This window comes from Pteropus medius, unplaced genomic scaffold (assembly GCF_902729225.1).
Source record: "Pteropus medius unplaced genomic scaffold, Ma_sr-lr_union100, whole genome shotgun sequence".
NCBI classification, from domain to species: Eukaryota; Metazoa; Chordata; class Mammalia; order Chiroptera; family Pteropodidae; genus Pteropus; species Pteropus medius.
Window position 1 is genome coordinate 3315178 of NW_024356335.1, and position 24839 is coordinate 3340016.

A 24839-nucleotide genomic window follows, 5' to 3' on the forward strand; every position below is an offset into this window, starting at 1 on the left:
AGACTCATGGCCTGCTAAAGAGCCCAAGACTCATGGTCAGAGGGGCAGAGGAACTATTCTGAGGCCACTGAGAGCAAGTCAGTGACAGAGTTGGCCCTCCTGCCAGACCACCTGGCTCCAGAGCCATCACCCTAAATGGCACCAATGCGACTGGCTTCCAAGGCTGGCCTCAGAGGGCTTAATCCCTGGAGCAGCTGCTTGCTGCCCCAGAGGGCAGCGGCCCTCCTGCTCCCAGGCCCAGCCCATCCACACTGGTCGACACCGATGTCTTACTGTTAAAGCTGAAGAGTCTCAGAAGGCTGTGTCCTGAGGTTCATGGCCGGGGCAGTGCTGACACCAGGGTGGACGCCTCTTACTGGAGGAGGCATTTGGCTCTGAGGCCTTAGCTCAGAGATGCGGCCGAGCCGGGGCCCATGAGCCAGTTGGAGTGGAGTTTGGGCTTAAGTCAGACTTTCCTGCCTGAGCTCTTGGTAATCCACTTGGAACGAAGGCCTGCTCTGGCCCGGAGATGTTTCCACTCCACGGAGGGACATCTGCCTGCCCTGAGGGCGGGGCCTGTGACTTAGCCCATGAGGTCTGGACTAGGGATCTCGGAGGGCAGCGACCACAGGGCCCAGCTCCCGGCATGAGACAAAACGAAGAGGTTCGTGACCGAAAGGCAGTCCCTGCAGCCCGCCCATCCAGGGCCAGGATGTCCAAGGAGCGTGGTTTGGGGCCAGCCAGACCTCGATTCAAATCTTGGCTTCTCGGACTGCTAGCCAGCAGACCTTTGGAAAGTCACCCTACCTTTATGAGTCTGTTCGTGCATCTGGACGGTGGGTTGATGATGCTTTCCTTGAAGCCCTGTTGATAGATGAGCTGAGGAGATAGGTCCAAGGCCCAGAGCACAGGGTCTGGCTCAAGGTCACCCCACAAATGGTAGTGCCCCCACCCCAGCTCCGCGGGCTTCGACTATCCATGTGCAACCCTGCGAGGCGGGGCCTCGCCACGGGTCGGAGCCCAGACTCCAGAGAGACCCGCGGCGCAGTCTCAGCGCGGCCTCTCCCGTGCTGCGTGATCTTGGACAAACAACCTAGCGTCTCAGAGCCTCACTTTTCTCTTCTGTAAAACGAGGCCTCCGTGCGGTTGTGCAGGTGCAGCTCTCAGCCCACAGCCTGGCACACAGTAGGAGCTCCGTGGCGGTGGGCTCGGTGACCGGCACTCGCGTGCCCGGGGCCCCTGCTCTCCCCGCTGTGCTCAAGGCACTTCTCTTGTATGGGGTCTGAGTCACCAGGGGTCTTGCCGACAGGAAGATCCAGGCCAGATCCCCGTCAGGAAACCCTGATCGAGCGAGGGGAGCGAGCCTCAGCCAGAGCAGCACCCAAGTAGGACATTTGCAGATTATTCTTCCTCCACCATTGCCCCGAGGCGGACTGTCCACTTTAGCTGAGATGGGCTTTATCAGGCCTCCAAATGGACCTTCTGATTGGGGTCCCTGGGCTCCCTCACCCCTACCCCACCCAGCCTCACGGTTGTCAGCCCCCCTCCATGGCCGAGCGCAGGCTCCCACTTCCAGGGTGCCCCGTGCTCAGGGAGTTGGCAGGAAGCACCCTCGCCCCACGCTGGACTTGACAGAAATGCCTGTCCTTGTGCGGTCACAGCCGACTACCCGGCGGCCTCTCCACTGGGCCCCGCGGAAGGGCGCTCATCGTCGGAGCTCGCTGGCGTCACCACGGCCATCAAAGCCACCCGAGGGCTTGCTTTCTGAGCCAGCTGTTGGGGCCGTGCCTGCAGGAGAGGTGCTGGCGTGTCAGACTGCGGCCGCGGGGCTGCCGCGAGAGCCCGTGCCGTGTGCTGTGCGAGGTCGTAGCGCGTCCAGAAGTTGGCATCTTGCATGCCCCTCGGTCTGTAATGGCGGAACAACCCCGTAAATTTATACGGAAAAAATGTGCACCGATGAAATTTTACGGCATCCAAAATCACATGTTGAGTCTCTCTGAGTCTTTATGTATGCTCAAGTACCATAATTACTAGGGGACAATATTTTTCTTCTTAAAATATCACAGCAAGTGACAGATGCCCAGATGTTCACTAACATTTCACAAACGAACGGCCCTTCCTGCCTTCGAGAAGCCCCTTCTCCCACAGGCCCGCGGTTGCCCTTATCCCCACCTCATTCTGGGGGAGTGTCAGGGTCAATGAGAGCGGAGAGAGAGGGGCTCCCACAACCCACTGGGTGGGGCGGGGTCACTTTTCTGTTTTATGGTGGGAGGGTGGGGAGTGCTTTTTGTTTTTTGCCTGGATCTTTACAAGATTTTTTTTTTTTAATTCAGACATTTATCCGGGAAGTGTGTGGGGATGGATCTCTTTCCTGGGACACACAGCCCTTCTCATCCCCTCACACTGTCTCTTCCCTTGCCCTTGCCCTTGGCCCTGGGGGACACCTGCCGAGCTGGCCTTTCACGTCAACAACTGGAGTTTCCGAAGCACGGGCTTCGCTGCGTTATTTTCATATCCCACCGCGTTTCTCTGTCATCTTCTTGCGGTTCCAGCTCGGACCCTTCTCCCCTGTCACCGCCTCGTTTTCTCATCGTGACCGAAAAGACAGCTTTGCCTTAAAACTTCCTTCTGCCTCCGGGGCAGGCTGTTGAGATGTGCTCTCCTGTCTCAGCCCCGTCTCCGTGCCATCCGGGCCCCGTCACTGGCCCACCTTTCCGTGCGCCCTTGTTGGCTTTCCTTTCCTCTGAGTGTTTCCTTGACCAAGATAAACTCTGTCGTCTTTGGGATTTATCCACAGGCAGAGCGTTCGGGTTTCCCTCGGACACACTGCAGTTCTTCCTGGGAGTAACAGTCTGCACATGGATGCGAGGAGCTGGAGGGGAAAGAGCCGACTGGAACATGCCAGAGCCCCTCAGACCAGCTCCTGCTGGGCAGTGACCTGGACATTGACCCCAAGGTTTCTAGTTTGTGTAGCCCTGGGTCTCTGAGTCTGGGTACAGGCTCAAATTGTCTTTGTTTCAAGAGACAAAGTCTAAATTTGCTCAATGTCTGTCCTCTACATCCACCTATAGTATATTGCATTTCTTCTTAGATTCTAGCAGTCTGTCCGTCCATCGGTCTCAGACAGTGAGGTGGGTTTCAGCCATTTTTCTAGCCACAAAAATTTTAGTGATGAGTTGACGAGGCTCCATGAGGGGCTGTCTAGACTCTTCTGAAAGGTTTCCAGGAACAGGCACAATATACTCCATCATCCTTAAAGTTTGTGTATTTTTTTTTTTTCAAGTAACTTCATTGAGTGCCCACGTTATCCAGATGCTAGTCCCTTTCAACTGAAGAAAGCAGTTGAATAACTCACCCAGGGACGCCCTGGACAAATAAGTGACAATAGCAAGATTTGATCACAGATGTCTCAAGTTTTGACATCATTCCTCTCATGTACGTGTTGAGCTATGAGTAACCAATGCGACATAGTAGATAAGAGTGTGGGTCCCAGAGCCCAGCCACCTGGCTCAAACCCTGCCTCTGCTGTGCATCTGCTGAGCGACCTCAGGCAGGTTACCTGACATCTCTGGAGTTAAGCAGCTAAGGCAGGGAGAGCAGGTAATGAACCCCGTTTAAGTGTTAAAGCACACGACTAACTGGTTTCTCTCACAAATGCCACTGATTCCTCTGGGATCACTCATTAGCATCTGAGGATAATTCTCCAGAGTATGCACTAGAGTGTTATTATTATTATTCTTTAGCAGTTTCGTGCCCTTAACTATTTGTGTAATTAATGCCTCTTTTGAATGCCTCTGCCAACCTGGACACCTCATGGGGCCAGGGACCACGCTTGCCTGGTTCTCCTCTGTACACCTGTGCCTAGAATGTGGCAGGCGCTCCGTGAATATTTGCAGCACTGATGTCCTTTCAGGATGATGGGGGACGGCACTGAGCGGGCTGGTCCCTAAGCACATCGCCCTGTGCCCTTGCAGCTTCCTTCCCCCGACAGTGACCTGCCACCTTCCTTCCTGTCCTGCTCCCTCACCATTTCTGACTGCTCAGCAGACGTGTTTCCCTGCCACTTTGCAGACGTGCCCCTGACGTATCCCGATGAGGGTAGCCTTGGCCCCGAAGCCTGCTGGGACCTGAGGGAGCCGTGAAGAAGGGAAGGAGCCAAGACTGAGTAAAGTTGGTGCCAACCAGCTAGAAGAGTGTGTCCCAAGGAGGTGGCCGGGGGTCAGGTTTTTTTAATCATTTCCCAAGGACGTTGAGTCTAGTGGGCAGGGGAGAGGCAGCCCAGAGAGGAGATGTGGGTGGGCCTTCCAGCCTGAAGCATGATCCCAGCCAGCGACCTCAGCTCTCCCCAACCCCACCTGCATCCCACCCAACAGGCACAATCCCGGGCCAGCGAGCGCCCCCTGCTGGTGGGGTCGAGTGGTGTCCTGCCCTGGTGAGGCGGTCACAGGCTTGGGGTGAGGAGCGGGTGGGGCCAGTAGCTCCCACGGGTGACCCAGACCACGGAGCAGCTTTGGAGAAGGCCGGCTGCATCTGGCTGCGCCCAGCGCCTCTGTACACAGTGTGTCCGGAGGAGAAGGAGGAGGTGCAGACAGAGGAGCCCCTGGTCCCCAAGAGCCAGTTTTCTACGAGCATCCTGCAGGGTCGCTCATCCTGCCATCTCTGTTGGGCAAGGAAGGGAGAAATCAAAACACCGATGGGAAACCCACCAATAAATTAGTAGTCAGATGCCTTCTTCCTGCGAAGGGGCCCAAGGAGCCTCTCGTTTCATTTCTGCAAAATCAGAAAAGAATTTGCTTTCAGAAAGCGAACATCAGTTTGGACCTAGCTCACTCTCCGAAAATCTGTTGCTCGTTTTCCAGAGAATGCAGGGTTCGGTGGCCGAGGTTTAGGAATGTCGTATTTGGTTGCACAGTTTCCACTGAGTAATGACCGGACCTGACAGTTTTGCCTTTGCCTCTGTTATTTTTTGTTAGACTTAAGACTAGATGAAGCGTGGTCACAGATACGTGAGCGTGGACTAGTGGGAGTGGAAAATACTTCGGTGATGGAAGCGGCGGGCCGGCCGTGAGCTCACTCTCTGGCCAGGATCCTGGTGGCCTCAGATGTCCAGAGAGCCTTTCTGTGCACAGTAGCGAACCTCTGAGCCAGGGTTGGAAAGACAGGCGCGGGTGTTTTCCTTGGCACACGTGGGCAGCCTTGGTTCTTCCCGATGTGAGGCAGGTCTCTGAGGCTTTGCCTGGGAGAATCGTCTTGCATTTCCTCTCAGTGACGTTAGCTACTCTGGAAGCGCTTTGTAACACTCAGGGAAATGTGAGCGTGTAACTGGGAGACAGCAGAACGCAGGGTCGACCCTACCAGGGACTGTGGACTGGGGAGCCTGGCAGCCACGGCCACGCTGTTCTGCTGAGCAGCGGAATTTCAGGTGCCGAATTAAAGAGTCTCGTGCGTGCATGGACAGGTTCCGCATCCTGTGGCCCTCCAATCATTTTCTGAGCCCCTCCGCCCAGCGATGGTTAAGACACAGACAGCCCTTGCCCCCAGGGGGTGTCTGGTAAATGCTGTCATCGAGGAAAGGGTACTGTGTGCTGAGTGCCCCGGAGGAGCCAGCTAACACCTGGAGGAGAAGAATAATGTCCAGTGGGCGAGGGGAGGAAGTGCATCTGCCGGGCTCAGAGGCTCAAGCAGAGGGCTCATCCAGGGCACCGCAGGGTGCCCCCACGGCCCTGGCATCTTGTAAGCAGAGAGTGGGAAGAGAGGCCAGAGATGCAGGCTTGAGGCCGAACCCAGAAGACCGCTGGGGATGGAGAGTCATTGGGTCATTGTGTTGGCAAAGGCACGGTCTGGTTGGGTTTTAGAAAGATCGCAGGGTGCGGGATGGATTGGAGGTGGAGACCAAAGGCAGGGAGAGGAGTCAGGAGATAATGAAGTGTTGACAATGGCCTGGAGACGGTCGGTCGTGGCCTTTAAATCAAAACCTAAAGACCAGGTCTGCAACAGGAGCTAAGAATGTTTGGGAAATCATTTGCACAAAATATCACCTCCCTTTTCCCTGCCCCCACAGTGTTTGGGGATAGATGGGTGGGAGGGAGGGAGGGAGGGAGTGGAAGGAAGGAAGGAAGGAAGAAGGAAGGAAGGAAGGAAGGAAGGAAGGAAGGAAGGATTTACTCTTATATTTCTAAAAGTAATACATATTCATAGCTGAAGGCTGAAAAAAACATAAAATTGTATAAAGCAGAAAATAACTATAAAATTCTATCCCTAAAAATGGCAACCATTAACAGACTGGACAATACATTCTCATTCATTCTCTCTCTCTCTCTCTCTCTCTCTCTCGTGTAAAATCATCCCTGATTTTTTTTTTTTCACATAAAAGCATCATGAGTATCTTTTCATATCAGTTTTTAAAAATATATTTTATCCTTTGAATAGTAGCATCTTCTTCCTCTGCTCGGAAATCATTTCTCTGTAAACCATGTATTTTTTTCACAATTATAAATTACAAACAATGGTGCAATGAATATTCCTTATTGATTTTGCCAATTTCTAAGAGTATTGCTATAGGATACATTTCTACAAGTGGACTTACTGCAGATCCTGGAAAATACGTATTCAAAATTTTTGATAGCTACTGCCAAATTCTCCTCCCAAAAGTTTCTATCACTTTATACCCCCGTCCACCTTGTATGGTATGGGACTGGCTATTTCTGCACACTCTTGTCAACACCAAATGTTATCAACCTTTTTGACCTCCGCCAGTATAAGTGGGGGAAAAAAAAACAAACTCGTTTTAATTTGTACTTCCTTGATTATTAGTGAGGCTGGGGCATCTTTCACATCTTTATTGATCATCTTCTATACCATTATTTGCCTTTATTATTAGGAAGTCTTTATATATCAGAACTACTGACTGCCTTTAAATTGCAGATATTTTTCTCATTTTGACATTTGCGTTTCAATCTTGTGTAAGGTATTTGCATTGCCCGTGCAGTGTGTGAATCATCCCTTCATTGCTTAAGATTCACCCAAAGTTGTCAAAAGAGTCTCCTATATTCTGGTGCTCTTTTTACTACTTAGATATCAGTTCCTAATTCATCTGGAATTTATTCTGTTTTAAGGAATGAAGTAGATATCCGGCTTTATATTTTCCTAAATGGGTCATCATCTGTCCCGATGCCATTTATTGGAGGACGCACACTCTCCCTCTTGATTAAGAACGTCCCTCTGCCTTTCACTCAGTTTCCGCGCCCTCACGCGGGCTGCGAGGCTCCCTACTTCGTGTCGTCGGTCATTCGTCCAATTCTCTATCAGTGCCACGCTGCTTAGTGACCGGAGCTTCGTGGCACGTTGCATAGTAAGTCCCTTTCTTTGCTCTTCTTTTCAAACATGTTTCATTTTCATGTATTTACTCTTCTGGGTGAACTTTGAAGTCAATTATATGAATTTTATACAGGAATTAGGACAAGCCCCGTCTGTCATTTCTCTTTTCGGCAAGGTTCTGTTTTCATTCCAAATGAAGTTTGGAATCAATTTTAGAATCATGTGAAATTCATATATTAGGTAATAATGGACACCCTTGTAATGCTGAGTCTTCCCACCTAGAAATAGTATACATTTCCTCATTTATTTATGTATTCTTCCATATCCTTATAATTTTTTTACATTATTTTTATCTTAACTACCAGTGCTACATTCTCATTGTGACAATTAAATACAGGGAGTTCTAGAGAAAGGGATCATATTTATATGACTTGTGCTTTATTTCAGTAGAGTCTTCAAAGAAGAATTAATGAGCACAGATGTGCGTATTTAATTTTAATAAATGTTATATAATTTTTCTATTAAATACGTTTTATTCCTATAGAACTTACACATTTCTTTTTAAGTTTACTCCCAGGGTTTTAATAATTTTGTTTTTACTGTACATGTCCTTTCTTTCCCCTTTTCTAGCTGATGATTGCTGATATAGAAGAATGCTATTGATTTATATATATATATATATATATACTTTGAACTTAACTCTGTTATTTCGTGCTGATAGTTTTTCAGTTGACTATCTTAGATTATCTAATTACATACTAAAATAACTAATTCTAATTATATAACTAATATAACTAATTCTATCTATATTACGTACATCTTTAATATTTACAACGCATTTCTTTGTCTTGTCTTGTCTTGTCTCATCGCCTTGTGCATCCAGAACAGTATTAGATGACAGCATCATAGCAGATTTTCCTGTTCGTAATAATAGGATTTTCATATTAAGAACATTGTTTTGACTCTTCTAACGTGCATCTTTTACCACATGAGGAAATCCGTCCCTAGCTCAGTGCTTTATCGATATTGGGTATTAAAATTATTAATGACTTTTCAGCACCTCTCAAGATCATTTGTTGAACTATCACTGTACTCCTGTAATAAACCGATTTGCTTTATTAATCTTTAATATACTACTGGTTCAGGTTGCTAATATTATTTTAAAACACTGGTGAGTTTTATTTACTAATATGTTTGGAACCTGTGGATCTTTATTTATTAATGAGATTGGTCTCTTTTGGATGCCATTTCTGTCAGATTTAGGTATAATGGTTATGCTAGAGTCATAAAAAGAACTGCAAATATTTCTGACTTTTTCTGTTCTCTGGGGCAGTGTAAATAGCACTGGTTTTTCTCTTAAGGTTTATGGATGGGTTCCATAAAACCATTTGGATATTGTACTTTTTAATTAGAGCATCTTTCTCTATTTATTAATATTTTATTTTTATTGGTAACTTGAAGGTTTTTGCCTCTTCTTGAGACAAGTTTGGGAAGATAGATATCCCTAGTAATCACCCATTTCATCTAGATTCTCAAACATGTTGGCATAAAAATTATACATTCCACTATTTTAACGCCTCCTCCATATTTGGCATCATATTCTCCCTCTCATCCCTAGCATTGGACATCTGTGTTTTTTTTCCTCTTTTCTCCATCATAAATACCAAACGATTGTCTACTTTATTGACTTTTTCAAAGGACCAACTTGCTTTTTTAAAATTTGTTTCTGCTTTGATATTTTCGATTGTTTTCTCCTACCTTCTTTTACTTTGTTTTATTGTTTTTCTAGTTCTCTATAATGAACACTAAGTTCATTTCTTTTTTTTTTTTTATCTTTCTTAATTATTAATATAAACATTCGAAGCTGTGGAGGAGTTATGTGACTGACTGTATCCTATATGTAGAAATTTTAATTTCTTCTTTCATCTCTGAATTATTTGGGGTGTATTTTTCTTTCCCAAGTGGTTCATTTTTAAAATTCGTTTTCATCCCCGGGGCAGAGGAGGAAGTGGAACCACTCTAGACCTACCAAAACCACATGGATTATGAATGTGGGAGGTACAGTTTCTCCCAAAGGAAGAGCGAGGGCTGTTTCCAAAAGAATTGGGAGCGGATGTCAGGCAGATGGAAGTGCCAGTTCTCTATTGTCTACAGCGCTGTCGAAAGATTAAATGAGATAGGACATGTAATTCACTTAGCACAGTGTCCAGCACAAAACTATCCAAATAATAGTAATCAGATTAATGCCACCCCCTCATGCCTTTTCTGAACTGACGGTCAGAATCCAGGCATGTGCCATCTGGCCCCCGAAGCTCTCTAGGAGAATATCTGCAAACCGTAGGTTACCCCATTGCACCTGTAGATTCCCAGGGAATCGCCGTGGCATGAGGGGATCTGTGGTTATGTCCTCATTTTACCTTGAGGAGCCATGAGGAGATCTGAGTCCCCTGGACCCCGGGTTCTGGGCAGGCTGTGGGACTTCTGCCCACGTGCCTTTGTGATTCATGAGCCTCCACACCATGCGATAAATGAGGCCATGTGCTCTTCCAAGAAACATGGGCTCTGACCACCTGACATGTGACTGTCTGGGCCTGCCCCCTTTCTGCAGACCTGGGAAACATCTGTCTCCATGTCAGTAAACTTCCAGCACATTTCACATGAGGAATATTCTTTAAATGAGGATTTTTTTTCTTTCTGCAGTCCATGTTTCGCATGATCGATATTAATTAGCGGGCACTAATTAATACTCCCAGTCTTCTGCATCTTGACAGGGGGCCTGAGCCGCACGCTGCGACTTCTTCCTGCAGTAGATAGAATTACTTCATGCTCTCTTAAAAAAAAAAAAAAAAAAAAAGGAAAAAAAACCTGACGAGCTGCTGCTCTGTTATTTCATTTGGAATTTATCAGGACAGTTTATGTGATCGAACCACACGAGTATAGTTCTGGGTGCCAGCACTCCCCATTTCTGAAATTTGAAAGTGATCTTTTCAAGGCAGAGCAGGAGAACATGGAAAAAAGTCTTTCATCTCAAACTTTAAGAGAGTGAGAGAGAGAATGGAAAGCCTAAGATGGAAATGTGGCATATTTTCCTGCCGTGGACGTTTTTTTCCCCTCAACACAGCAGAATTTTCCTTATTAAACAGATAGCTGTGTGAGTAAAACCAAAACCAGACTCGGGATGGAAGCGGGAAGGGCGGCCATGGGGGAAACAAGAGAGCAGTGAGTTTCGAAGCCCGGTGCCAGCCACGGCTTTGGCCCGGGGAGTGCCCGGCTGCAGGCGGACGCCGCTCCGTGCAGCTTGGTGTCCCCCAGCTGAAGAGAAGGTGTCTGTTCAGGAGAGCGCCTCCTTTGTCAGCCCGGCACTCCCTCCTCGGGCCGGGGTGTCTTGTGGACAGACCCCGGTGGGGGGCCTGGATGCGCTGTCAGGAAGAGGGTTTGGCCGCGCGCCCCCTGGGGCCGAGACCAGCCCAACGCGGAGGGCATGTACAGCAGAGCGGGCTGAGGGCCTCTCACTCCCGGCCCTGGGGCTCTCTGTCCCACCATGGGGGGCTGGTTGGCACTTCTGTTGCAGCCACCGCAGTGACACCAGGCCCTGTGTGGGGCACGGAAGGAGAGAGCAGAGCAGAAGCGTGGCTGGGTAGCTGTTCGTCTCAGAGGAGGGCCAGCGCACGGGCGGGCAAGCCACGTGGCAGATGCTGGCTGCCAGCAGCAGCACTGGAGGATAGCTGGCCACAGCCGGGGTCCTCACACCCCAGCTCCGTGGCTGGGACCCTCGTCCCTGTGCCAGCCAGGGGCTCCCAGCCCTCAGCGCTCGGCATTGCTCTCCGTCCTAAACCTTTGGAGTCAGACGGGCCTGAATTCAAGTCCCGACTCCCCCATTTGCAAGCGGTGTGATCTTGGACCAGTCACTGTTCCTCCCTGAGTTCCCGTTTCCTAATCCGTGGAATGGGGAAGTGGAAGTGCCTGGATGCCATGACACAAGCGAGGCCAGCTTTTCTGTCACAGCAAGTGGCTGTTACTACTATGGTTGTTTCCTCCAACGCATCTGGACTTCCCAGTCTAGCCCCAGTCCCTGGCAGTGCTCGGCCCCATGGCAGCCAGGGCCAGCAGCTGGGCTAATTACTGTCCATCTTAACAAGGCCAATAACACAGTGTCATCTGCTGCAGTAACTCCATATAAATAGGAAAGGAGCCGAGATGTCCCAGCTGTGCCGTCCCAACCCACATGGAAGCTCCCAGCAGTGGCCTGTCTGAGGTGGGTGGCCACCACGTGGTCGGCATCTGGGCGCCATCCAGGGTTATGGCAAACCCAGCCAATGCGTCCCTCCCATGGGCTGCTCCAAGTGGGGCCTCGCCATGGAGCCAGGCTCAGGGTCAGCTTAGCTTCTTGGGCATCTCAATGGTCCAGGCCCTGAGCCAGGAGACTCACGACCACCGTCATTACCCTCAATCACAGTCAAGGAAACTGAGGCTCTGAGAGGAGGAACAGTTTGCCCGAGGCCACCCAGCTGGTAAATGGCGGAGCCAGGGTGCCAAGCCTCCTGGCTCCAAGCCCCACACTCGCCCCCTCTCACCACAGCTGCCTGTCACGTGGCAGAGTTGGCAGGGCCCCCAGGCCTGGGTGGGCCCGCCGAGGATGGGACCTGGACAGATGTGCCGTGACGGGTTCCAGGGAGGCCGAGGGAGGAGGTGGAAGATGTATCAAGGGACGGCGAGCCTTTTGGAGAGCGTTGATCCCAAAGGAGAAAGCAGACAGGGAGAGTCGTAGCCCGGATGCTCCCGGGTCCGTTCATCTTGCCTCACCAGCTGCCAGGCACCAGAGGGACTGGCTGGGGCAATAGAAGGGCTAACAGTACAGCAGCCTGGATGGACCTGTGTTCAGATCCTGCCTCTGTCATCTCCCAGCCGCGTGGCTTCAAATAAGCGATGTGACTTCTCGGCTTCAGTTCCTTCTCCGAAAAATAGGGATAACACCTCCTTGACAGCAGCGGTGTTGTTATGAGTCAATAACCTGGGCAAAGCTCTTAGCTTAGGACCCGGCACACAGTAGGTGCTCAGTTTTATTATCGTTATCAACACCTGATTCTCAGCTACAAAATGAGAGGAATAATGTACTTCCTAAAGTTATCATATGGATTCAATAAAATATGCTTTCGTGCATGCTTTTATTCTGTCAGCTAAGGTTCACCAAGTGGCTCCTGCGGGCTCTGTTCCAGCCGCTGGGGACTGAGCTCGTGGAGAGAGACACACTTCCTACGTGGAGGGGCTTTACATCTGATGGGGAAATGAGACATTAAATGCATAAGTGATACAAATTAGTATATAACTGCCATTGTGGTGAGTTCTGTGCATGCGGCTTAGCACAGCATTGGCACAGTACGAGTGGGAGGTGGCTATTTTTATGATATCATTACAGTTTTGGCTTTTAAACATTTCCAGTTATGGGCTAATAATACCGAAGCAGTTTCCCTGGATTTGTGCAGTATTAACTGTGGAAAGATTTGCTGCTTTTGGAGTTTTTATTGTGGGAGTGAAGGGCTGTTTATATGGCAGTTCTGCCCTATAAACAGGAGCCTCTGAGGGTCAAGGTCTCCCCGGGTCCCTGGGACGTCCCCTCTGGTGCTAGCGAGCAGACAGGTGTCGGAGTCTGCATATTTTGTGGAGGTAGATGATGAACACACTAAGACTGGAATCTGCTCTTAGGGAGTAGTGAGCTCCCCGTGCCCCCAGGGTGTAAGCGGGGGGGGGGGGGGGGGGAGTGGGGGAGGGGAGACGGGGAGGCGGGGCGGAGGAAATGGTGCGCCAGCCCCTTTGTGGGCGGAACCAAGGACCTGCGAGGAGCAGACGGGCCAGCACCGGCCCTCGCAGGGCGGAGTGGGGCGAGGCGTCCATGCTGAGAAACGGCTGTTCCCTGAGTGTGTCCGATGGCCAGTGGGTGGGTGGGAACATGGGCGCGGGAGCCAGGCAGCCCTGGGTTCACATCCTGCGCACTCGCTGCGAGGCCTCGGGCGGGTTTCTCAATCAGTCCAAGCTTCGGTTTTCTCTCTAACCCTTGTGGGGTCAGTGGGAGGATCACAGGCGCTAAGGAGGCTAAGTTGCCGCCTCGTCCTTTTCCCTCATCCTGCCCCCGGGCCGAGCATTCAGCCTGCCCCTCGGAGGCAGCTGGGTTCAAATCTGCACCAGGTTCGCATCTGAGACAAAGCTGCCTCTCGCCCCTTGTCCCGTCGCCTCACGCCCAGCGCTCGCGGGTCCTTTCCGTTGCGGTGGAAGCCGTAATGGGATGTTCGGGACCGCCACTGCCGGCACCTTGGGGAGGTGACCGCGTTGCATTTTTAAGAGGGGAGAGGGAAAACAAACTCTGGGGAAAGAATAAATCCGTGGGTTTCAACCTACCAAGCTTGGAGCTTCTTATACAGAGGAAATTATTTCTAATTATTGAAATTTTGGAAACACAAGGCCACTAGAAAGAACGGAAGTGGAAGCGGCTCCTTTGAGAAGTGCTAGCATATGTTTCTGTGATTTAATGGCTTCCTGTAACAATGTGTAGCTATTTTAAAAGCAGATGAGTGACTCGTGGTATCCAGCAGCGGCCGCAGTCTATTGTGATGGCGGCAGCGAGTTCTCTGGAGAGGCAGGCTTGAGTTCGACCCCCGTCGCCATCCTTTGCCAGCTATGTGACGTGGAGCTACTTACACGTCCCTCCTACACTTCCTCTTCCTCTCTGTAACACTGCTTGTTGCAAGGACAAAGAACGTAACGAATGTCTAAGTCAGCGCGGTGCTTGTCCATCCATGCAAAACCCCCACAACTTTTGTATTAATCCTTAGTAGTTTCACAGGATACTTTTTAAAGCTATAAATTTTCCTCTGATGACCACTTTAGCCTGATCTCATAAATTTTGACATGTAGTGTTCGTATTGTTATTGTCTCGGAATAGACTTTTTATTTTAAATTTTTTTTTGTTTTTTCTTTTACTTGAACGTTGCTTGTATGTGTATGCACGTGTGCGTGTTTTGAAATGGTTGGACTTCTTTCCATGTTGTTAAATCCTAGATGTGATGTAAGGTCAAAGAATGTGGCTAATATGACATTGACTTTTTGAAACTTACTGAGGTTTTCTTTACAGTCTAGTGTATAATCAATTTTTGTAAGCATTTCATAAAGAATTATATTTTCATTTATATAATGCCAAGTTTGTTAATTTTGTTACTCAAATACTGTATTTATATATGCACACGTATTCACTTATCTGCGTATATGTGAATGTTTTGTGAATGTTTTGTATGTACACACACACATGCACAGACAAATTCTAGAAGAGACATACCAAAGCCTCCCTCTATGGTTATGGCTTTGCTGAATGCACTTTTCATTTCTGGCAGTTTTGATTTGTATATTTTGACGCAATGTTGCTCTGTATGTAGAAATTTGTTATCAATTGAGCTCAAGTCAACTGTGCTTTTCATTAATATCAATCATTCCTCTTTGCCCTGTTCAATGTTTTCTGCCTTGCAATCTGCTTTACGTCACTACTCCTGCTGAATCCCACCAGTAGTATGGGTACAGTGGCAGTACTCACGGAGGGCTGCTGGAAGGAAGTGCCACCCATTGTCCAGGCACATCCCTGGGGAGTCTGCAGTGCAGCCCTACAGCAAGCCAGTCAGCTGAGAGCTACGCAGTGCATATGTGACATGGCTGGTCCTCGTAGAGTACACATGGCACATCCCTGGCCAGGTGGCTTGCCCTGAATTCCCCCAGGGGGATGCCATGAGACCATGCCGAGGCTCAACACTGACCCGTCATAGCAATGTTTTTATATCGCATGTCGTTTTCTTATTAAGCACTCTCAGGAGAATTCTCTGTCTAGTTTTAGTTTTTGTATGAGAGACTGTTGCTTTTTTGATTTCTCCTTTTGTCCCTAAGTTAATTTATGATTTGTGTGTGCATGTGTGTGTATACAGAGAGATAGACAAATAGACACACAGCTAAGTGAATAAACACAAAACTGAATTCAATCCAAGTGGTGTTCTGCTGGATACGACAGCTTAAACCTATTAAACTTCATCGGTTGGTGAAAAACAAGTATTCATTCATCCTTTTTTTGGTCCTGTTATTTTCCAGTTGGGTTACAGGAAAAAACCCTTGTCGCTGAAGAGTATATGAACCAGAAACGCTAAAATCTTGCCAGTGTTCAGTTTCGATTATCGCTCAGATGTTCGATGTATAGTGGAGTGATCTCTGTGAAAAATTAGTAGTCAGGGTTGGAATTGAAGTCCCAATAGTGTCTCGGTTTTCCAGATAAGTTGCCCTTTATACCTCGTAGCAGAGCAGTTCCGTTCTGTCTCGTTTCGTGTGATTGACGGTGAGTGCCTGCCCTGGTTAAATATCCTCTTTACTTTTAGGGATCTATCTTCTGGATTTGATCTACATCGATTCTGCATATCCTGCCTCAGGCAGCATCATGGAAAACGAACAAAGATCCAATCAGATGAACAATATTCTCCGAATAATTGCTGATTTACAAGTTTCCTGCAGCTACGGTTAGTACCCCTGATTGTCAGAGGTGCGAAATCTGCCATCACTGAAATTTGGGTCCAGCACATTATCAGTGAGAAAGCTCTAGAAACCAGGTCGTCCCCACATCGCTCTGCATTTTACTATCTCAAGTATCGGACGTGCTAGACCCTGGGCACGCATGTGATCTTCAGAGACTGTGCAAACTAGATGTTAACCACCATCGTGTTACTGATTGGAAACTGTGGCTGAACACCGGTTAGCCGCTTGTGTAAGATCACACGTCTGGGGCGTGGCGGAGCCCAGGTGTGCCTGGCTCCCAAGCCATTCATTCATGAATTCATTCGCGAAGTGCCTTGTGGGCAGGTCCTGGCAGCGCTCCTCCAAGCAGATTCCGGCACCCAGGCTCCTCTGTCTTGTGGCTCTGCCGCGTCCCCTGAGCTCAGAGTCCGCCCCTGAACTCTACATCCAGCTGGCAGATGCAGAGAGAGTCGTGTAGGAGTGGATTTTATGGGCCAGACTTGCATGTGGCACTCATCACGTCTGCCAGGCAAGGCTCGGAAACGTGATCTCGCTGTGGGCCTGAAGGAAAAAGGACATGACATGGTAGGAAACTAGGCAGGCCCTGCCACACGTGACCCGATCCAAAGCGTGACCGTGATGGCGGGTGTCTGAGATGGTCGGAGGAGACAGTTGTTGGGGATGAGGTCAGGGAACTGAGAAGGCAGAATGCTGGACCGGCCGTCCATGTGGGCATTAACTTCACTGAACGTGGCGGTGAACTTGGGGGTGTGGAGCTCAGCTGTGGGCCAGGCACCCAGGTCCTCCAGCATGGGCGTGAGTGACCGGGGCCAGCTGGGAGATGTCAGCGGCGAAGGGGAGCATGGGTAGCAGAGTTGCGGGCATGAGCCTCCGCGGAGCAGGGTTCTCACAAAAGGTGGAGGCGTGAAAGTCTGGAAGTGTGGCACAGGGGGCCAAAAAAGGAACCGCCCCTATCTGCAGGACGCGGGGTGTGAGCAAAGCAGCAGCAGCAGCCTCCACTTGGGAAGCCAAAGTGGGCTTCCTGCAAGGTGGCTTCACTGAAGCAAAAGGCCTGCTCACAAGCCACCCCACCAGCATCCAGGTGGGGTGAGGTCAGAACTTCCAGATCAGCTCTCCTCCCGGCCAGAGGAGGTGGGAGGGGACTGTGTTCCCAGTGCCGTCCTCGCCTGCCGGGGCCCTTTCCTCTGACGAGTACGTCGACACCTGTCATCCCGCTGGCCAGCAGAGTGATTACAGACACAGCTTCGGGGCCAGACAGACTCAGGTTCAAATCTCGTCTTTGCCTCTTGCACAGTCACTGTCTCCTCTAAGCCTGAGGTTTTCTGGTCAGTGAACGTGATGCGTGCGGAGCCCTTCCCACGCCCCGACATCTCCTTAGAGCTCAGGAAGTGCTCTCGCTGCCGTCACCTTCACCTGCATCTTCCCCGTCCTCAGCTTCGGGAAGCAGGTGTCATTTCCCCCATTTCAGAGACGAGAACACGAAGGCTCTAGAGAAGCGGAGCAACCTGTTCCGAACCTCGAACCTCGAACCTCGAATCTCGCGGCTAAGGGGTGGAGCCGGTGCCCTCAGGGCCCCTGGACGCCCCTCCCCGGCGCCCGAGAGCCTTTCCCCGCTCTTCACAGCCGCCTCCACTGCCTGCGCCTCTCCCCTTAGCTTGGTCTGTCGCACCCGTGGGGAAAGGCAGAGTCCCTGGCACCCTCAGGAGTGCAGTGACCACACAGGTCTGCGGATTGTAGCTGACATCAGTCACTCCAGGAAAGAGAGAGAGTACAGAGTGGCAGAGGCCGCGGGTGACCTGGAGTCCAAACCCGACTCTGTCACTCCTCAGGGACGTGGGCTTCACAAGTTGCCATGGCTTCTTCCTCTGTGACATGGGCGTGTTATGCCCCCCAAAGGGGACAGGTATGAAGGTCAAAGCAGACGGCTCCCAGAGATGCCTGGGCATAGAGCCCGTCATAGAAGACGCTCCAGCCCCTGGGCGCTTCCCTGCCCTCCCAGGACACAGCAGCTCCAGCCCACGGGCCAGACTGCCCGGCTGTGCCGGGGTCTGGCTGGGCCCCCGTGCCAGGCTGGGTGGGAGCTGCTCATCCCTTCTTGCATTCTTGTCCTCAGTAGGCAGGTGTGGGGGTGCTTACCCAGTTACCCCAGTGGAAACCTGTTTTAGGGACCAGACACCTGGCTCTGGTCTGTTCTGGAGACCGACTTTCCCCCAAAGATCCATCTTTCCCCGGCCAAAGAACTATGGTGGCCTCAGGGTGTCGTGTCTGTGGCCCGGCCCTCTCGGGGAGCACTCCTCAAGGGCAGAACTCGGGCCTGATGACCCCTCTGCGTCCAGTGCCCAGCACAGGGCCTGGCCCAAGGGACTGTTAGCAACTGTTGAAATCCTGAATCTATGTCCCAATACCCAGGCAGCATCTAGCGCCAAAATCGGTGATTCCTACACTTCTCATTCCGGGCCCAGAGATGCAGAGGGACTGAAGCCTCTGGGTTTGTCTGCCTTTTACAGATCACCTCACGACCCTGCCCCACGTGCAGAAGTACCTGAAGTCTGTGCGCTACATCGAGGAGCTCCAGAAGTTTGTGGAAGACGACAACTACAAGTGAGTGCCCACCCTCCCCTGGCCCTCGTGGGGACCAGTGAGTCGCTATCCACAGGGCCGACAGAGGGCCACCGCAGCAGCACCCGCACCCCAGCCCACAGAGGCACGAGCCTGTCGTGTGACCTCAGACCCCACAGAGCCTGCGGCAGTGCAGACTGCGTGTCCCCCCCGCCCCCACCCGCTTCTGCCCCAGGCCCACGGGCTCCATGGCTCTGAGCAAAGTGTTCTGTGAACTCCCCAGCCTGGCCCTCCCAGACTGCATGGGTCACGTGAATGCGGACCCCACAGCTGTGTGTGGTGCGGGCTCGGTGCTCCAGGTTCTCGTGGTGACTCTCGGTGCTGAGCGGAAGGGCAGCTTTCTAGCCATATCCCCAGGCCGGCAAACAGTTTTCTCCACGAGCCTGATTCATGGACTGAGACGGCTCTTACGGTCCCAGCATTCTGCGGGATGCTCTCTGACGGGCGCTGGCTGAGGCCTCATCTGCCAGTCACCCTGCTCTGGCTTTCTGTTCTTTCTTCATTTCGCGGCACCTGGGACTTCATCCAGCATTTCTGTGTATTTAGAGGGAGACGGGGGATTTTACATATCAGTTCTGTCTGCCACATCGATTGGACAGCCTCTCGGCTCATTTTGAACTTGAGATCAACCAAGAGCCTCAGTACATTTTCATACGACCTGATATTATCAAGACATTTCTCAACCGTCTTGTAATTGCATTTGCCCCCCAATTGTCAATTTTACACGTATTCCCTTAAATCTCATCTTACTGCTTGCTTCTGCTGTACCATGATTCATTTGAATCCTATTATCCAACATTTTTTTTTTTATCTCTTCCAGTTTTTTATCTGAAAATTTGATCAGCTTGATGACTTGGTCTCCATCTAAGTTACTGAAAACTGTAGAAATCTCGCCCCCCTCCCCATGGTGACCTGCGATTCACTCTCCAGGCCTTGGGAATGGCTGTTCAGACAGCTCCACATCTGCCAGCTCTGCAGTAGTGTGATTCTCGGCCCTGGCCGTGAATCAGTCACCTGGGAAGCCTTCTAGCCATCCAGATGTCTGGGGTGGGAAACGTGTATTTTTTTCAAAGCCCCCTAGGTGGTTCTAATGATTGGTTGTAACTCTGGGGACATACACATAACGTCTTCAGTCATTATTGTATGATATTTTGTTAAAATAGAATATGTAAGATTTTGATCTATTACGTAATAGTAACAACGATAGACAAAGGCCAGGGATCATTAAAATTACATTCGCCACAAATCGAGCTCATTTTACTTACAAAGCATTCGCTATTCCTACAAAAAGTACCCCAGCGTGTGAAATTATTCCCAGTTAGGTTCTGGGATCATATTTTCCATTCGTGTGCCAGGAGTACAATTAAAGAGACAGTAGTTTTTCATTAACACTAATATCCCTTAAGGAGAAAAACTGTCTATAAATACTTCTGACCATGAGATAATCCTTGGACAAGCTGCAGATCGTGAGTAAGTGCTCCTTCCCTCTGAAGGACATTGAGCACTTTTGCTAAACAAGAGTGGGCAGGACTTCACAAAGGCCCTTTGTCGTGGTCCAAGTGGGCAGACCCCAGGGGAATCCTGCCTTGTTGCCCCTGGGGCCCGGACCACTCAGGGGGTCCCTTCCCAGGGAGAGGCTCCCTTCCCTGGCTCTGAGTGGCAGAGGCCTTCAGAGCCTGTGATTCTGGGGGAACCCACACACCACGGCCCAGCTGGAGACTTGCTGCCCAGCCCTGGACACAGCTGCTCAGCTATTACCTCGATGACGTTGCGTTCCTGAAACCCAGCCCCCACACGCTTGGGAAAGACTCCTCTGCCAAGGGGCCCACCCAGCGCTTTGTTTTTCTCAGTCTTTATGGTCTGTTCTATTTAAGAAAAAAACACCCAAATTCCCACCACCTGGGAAGCATGACCATTATTAGCATTATGTGGACATAATTTGGGACATGTTTCTATGCATAGGAAATGCACAGATACACGTAGAGAAGGATAGATCTATTAACATGGAATCCTGCCACCCTTAACTATTTTTAATTGAAAGTATTAACTTTAATTTTATTTTACTTTGACCAGAAAAAAAAAAGGAACTGAAATAAAATCGAAGGAGTTGCTGCTCTTTAAATAAATAATTTCCCCACCACAAGAGATATTATTTCCTAAAAGAGCCTTCTAAGATTAACGAAAGAGGCCAGGATAACGTCCAGAGGCTCGAGTCCTTCAGTTCTGCTGTAACTAGGTTGCCGCTGTGAACTGGGTGGGGAGAGATGAGGACATCAGCTCTCCCCGGCCCCCGCCGCCCGCCCCCGCGCGCCTCCGCTTCTCCGTCTTACAGTTTTTCGTTGGTTATACTATGACTGCGGAGTCTGGGTTTATAACCTACGCATCACGTTCGGGACTCAGGATTCCAACCGTTCGGTGTTTTTAAACAGATTCAGTTCTCAGCGCCTGTCGCTCCTCCACGGCATCTTCATTCCCGGACTCTGTGTTGCAAATCCGTCCCTGTTGAGCGGGATCTCGTCAGGACGTAGGCTTTCCTGGGTCCCGCGTGCTGTTTGCTCTCATGAAAGTGTCCGCAGCTGACTTGCAGGGCCGGCCCCTCCGCGTCTCTCCCCCGGGACCCTGCTCCACTGCCCGTGGCCTTGCGTGTCGCTGTAGAGAAGCCGCAAGCCAGTCTGATTTTTTTTTTTTTTCTCCTCGTAAGTGTCTTGTTTTGTCTGCCTGGTGGGTGAAGTTCAAAAGCTTAACGAGGGGATGCCTCCGTGCGGAGGGTCCCGCAGCAGATCTCGCCGGAACGTGGCGTGCTTGCTTCGTCGTCTTTGGGTTTGCGTCTGACCCCTTCTTCTGGGTCAGTTCTTAGCTTTCCTTTCTCAGCGATTCCGGGAATCCACGTGTTGGACGCTGTCTGCCTTCCGCATCCATTAGCTTCTTTCGGATGGCCGTGATCTTTGTCTTTGCCCCCGACAGTCACTGGGGCGGTCTCTTTCTACTTAGGTTCTGGTTCGGTCCTGGATTTGTTCCCTGGGACTCCAGGCTCTCTTTTCACCTTACTCCTGCGTGTTATCTATTTTCAGGTCACGTTTTATTCAGCCGTGTTCTGCACGAGGGCTTCCTGCTCAGAGCACGTGCGGGGGGTGGGGTTCCTGGTACTCCTGGGGACTGCCCCCGGGCTGCACAATACGCTGCCTTCCTCTCTGCCTCCTTTAGCTCTGAGAGGGTGCTTGCTAGGTGGCCGGGCCGTCCTTTTCATCTTGCTCCCATTGGAGAGGCTTCGTCCGGATAGTCCATGGCTGCGGCAGAGGGAGGCGACGTCTGCCCCTGCTCTGGGGCTGAGATGGGCTGGTCCTCCGGCCGTGACGTGAGGTCCCGGGGGTCTTCGTCTTCCCCTTTTCTGTCGCCTGGGGGAACACAGAGCTCAAGCTCCTGGGAGGCGGGGAGCAAGCGGTCTGCTCTAGACATGGGGCCTCTATTCAAAGACCTGTGTCAGGGTTTCCTTCATCCCTTTCCCCATTCCAGAAAGGGATACCCCCCTTCAGTAGAGGCTTCATCTCCATCAGAGTATCCACCGTGCTCTCCACCCATCTCATCCATTTCTGCCCAGAATCTAGAGCCACTCGGAAGAGGGGTAGGTAAGGAAGCCCACTCAGACCTGCCGAGAAGTCTCAGAGGGCGGGACGGGAGCCAGGCCGTGTCTGCTACAGTTTTCTGTCTGAAGTTCATGGTTTCGTTCACCCCTTCCACTTGCTGAGAAGCAGCTGGTGGATTTGTTTACGCCTAAACTTTCATAATCGTTTGTTGGTTTTGTTGGGAGAGGGAGAGTCTGACATCTGGCTTCACACTGTCATTTTTATCCAGAAGTTCTTAATTGATGCTTTTAAAAAATAATAATAATATTGAGGTGTCAGTCATCATCATCATGTGTCTCTTGCCTCCTGGCTCTCTGGGGGCACCTGCGAGGAAGTGCTGTGTGATGATTAAAAACCCGGGTTTGGGGTCAGACACTGCGGGGTGTGATCCCCTGCTCCACCACTTGGTGCCCTGTAGATTCGAGGAGTTACTTGAACTCACCACTGCCCAGTCTTCTCATCTGTAAGACAGGGTACTGTGTGTACCTAGCTCATAGGGTTGTCTGGAGCATGTACATGTTGGTGCCCAACCGATGATGCTTACTCTTTGTACTGCGTCACCCCTAACCGTGATTTCTTGGTCATGGAAATCCCTTGGGGACTTGGAAATGGCTGTGACCTGGAGCAGACCTCGAAGTATTCCTGGGTCTGTGGCCATAATTGTCTTTAACAGCAATCCACTTTCCCAGTGACAGATATACACATGCTCAGCCCCACCCCTATGCCCCGTACACCGGAGCCCTTCTGATCTTGTGAAAATCTTTGTTTTCAGACTGTCACTCAGAATTGAACCGGGAAGCAGCTCTCCGAGACTCGTCTCTTCCAAGGAAGACCTTGCAGGTATTGTAGCCACACCACATCGAGTGGGGGCAAAGCTGCTCATGGCCCAAACATGGCTGCCAGCCTCGGCCTTGACCGTGGAGCCCAAGGGTACAGTTCAGTTTGCAGGTTGGCCGACTGAGCTATCCCTGCTCCCAGCCCTCTCACACCAGCCTTCCAAGGCTCCCGATCACACGGGCCCCTGGGGGATACCTCTGGGCCGGGACTCCCGGGAAGAGCCTGGGGCCCAAAAGCCCCAAGAGAGGCAAGATCAGAACCCCGAGTCGGGAGCATGCAGGGTGGATAGAGAAAACCCCAGGGTCTTCTCATCAGGCCCACGGCCCAGGCCCGGTTGACACACCCTGGAGGGGTACGAGGGTGCCCGGGGTATTCGATGCCATCAGATGCCTTCCTGGGTCATCGGTTCTGTTCAGACATTTGGGACACACGCAGCGTCCCCTAGTGGTTAAGGGCCCAGGCTTTGAAGTCCCCCCGAGCTGTGCTGTTTCCTAGCTTTGTCACTTTACCTCTCTGATCTCGGTGGCCTCATCCACAAAGTGGAGGTGGTACTAGCACTCGCCTGCAGGGCGCTCTGCCACCTGGGCACGTCGTGCAAGCGCCTCGTCGTTATCACTGTGATGGTGCCCTCTCAGCGTTCCAGGCAGCTCTGAGTGATGGGCCGATCTCTGCCGCTGCTCAGGGAGCGGCCGGATTGGTGTGTGTGTGTGGGGGGGGGGGGACTAACGCCCTCACGGGGATTGTTGTGGGAATTGACTGAGACCCCGTGTGTAAAACCCTTAGCACCAGGCCTGACACGTGAAACGCTCATCCAGTGTAACACCCATTATTAGGACGATGTTACTGTTGTCAGCATTATGATCCCGCCCCTGTGAGCGAATCACCCTTTAGTTTTAACAAGATGTCACTGCCTCAAGGAAGCATTCGTTCCCGCCCTTCCCCCACTCCAGGTCAGGCCCTGTCACACCTGGCCTTGGCAAAGTGGGTGGGCCAGATCCACCACCCCTGGGAGCACAGCACACCCATCTGTTGACCTCTTGTCTGTGGCAGTTCACTCCCCAGTAGCAGGGTTGAGGGACAAAGACCCTTCAGCCTGCAAAGCCCAGAACATTCACTAGCTGGCCTTTGGCAGAGTGTTCGCTGACCCTGCTGCGTTCCACCCTCTTGCAGCCGTGTGTCCGTCCCCGTAGCACTTCCCTCTGTCTGTCCCAGGCCGCCATTACCACCAGACTGAAGCCCCCGGGCTGAGGACCCGGTGTGGGGTTCTCAGAGCCCAGCCCGCAGGGGCACTGGGTAAATACGCACCGTCACCTGCCCTTATCCCTTCAGCCTCAGCCTCTGAGTTCCTCACTGGGCCCTGTGGGCACCTGGTTCTTGAAGGCAGCTCGGGAGTGGCCGACGGCTGACCGCACGCCCTCCCAGAGAAGCACGGACTCAGCGGTTCTCAGGGAGCGGACCCCTGGCTGCAGCCTTGGAGGCAGGATATTAAGATTTCCATCGATTACTGGCACCGGCAGTGTCTGGAAGGCTTTAGATGTCCCTCAGGGGTCCTGGCTTCCCACCCGCAACCTCAGATGACAGAGATGCTGCCGGGGCCCACCGCGGGGTCCCATGGAGGGCGGGGCCCCCAGGGCAGCTCCGGGGAGGCATGCCCTGGTCTGGCAGTGAGACCAGGCTGCATTCACGTGGCTGTGGGGACAGGAATGTGGAATGGGAGGAACGCAGCCTCCCTCAGCCCCTCCTCCTTGGGAGGGGGTTAAACTTCCACTCTGGGCTCTCCTTCCCACAGTCAGGCACCCCCACACCTGCCAGGGAGAGGCCCCAGCATCCCAGCATGCGTTCATTCTTTCCTTCCCTCGAGGCTTTTAAGCCAAGGGCCTGCTGTGAGCCAGGCACTTGCCATGGGCC

General features: G+C 51.4%; 1 protein-coding gene across 1 annotated transcript in view; it reads left to right on the forward strand.

The window, feature by feature from the left end:
- The window catches only part of RALGPS1 (Ral GEF with PH domain and SH3 binding motif 1), a 250459-nt gene that overhangs the window by 188484 nt on the left and 37136 nt on the right, over nt 1-24839 (forward strand). Inside the window, exons 11-13 of the mRNA XM_039861567.1 lie at nt 15699-15836; nt 18360-18453; nt 22867-22934. Coding sequence (XP_039717501.1) covers nt 15699-15836; nt 18360-18453; nt 22867-22934 — 300 coding nt within the window. The remainder of the gene's footprint in view (nt 1-15698; nt 15837-18359; nt 18454-22866; nt 22935-24839) is intronic.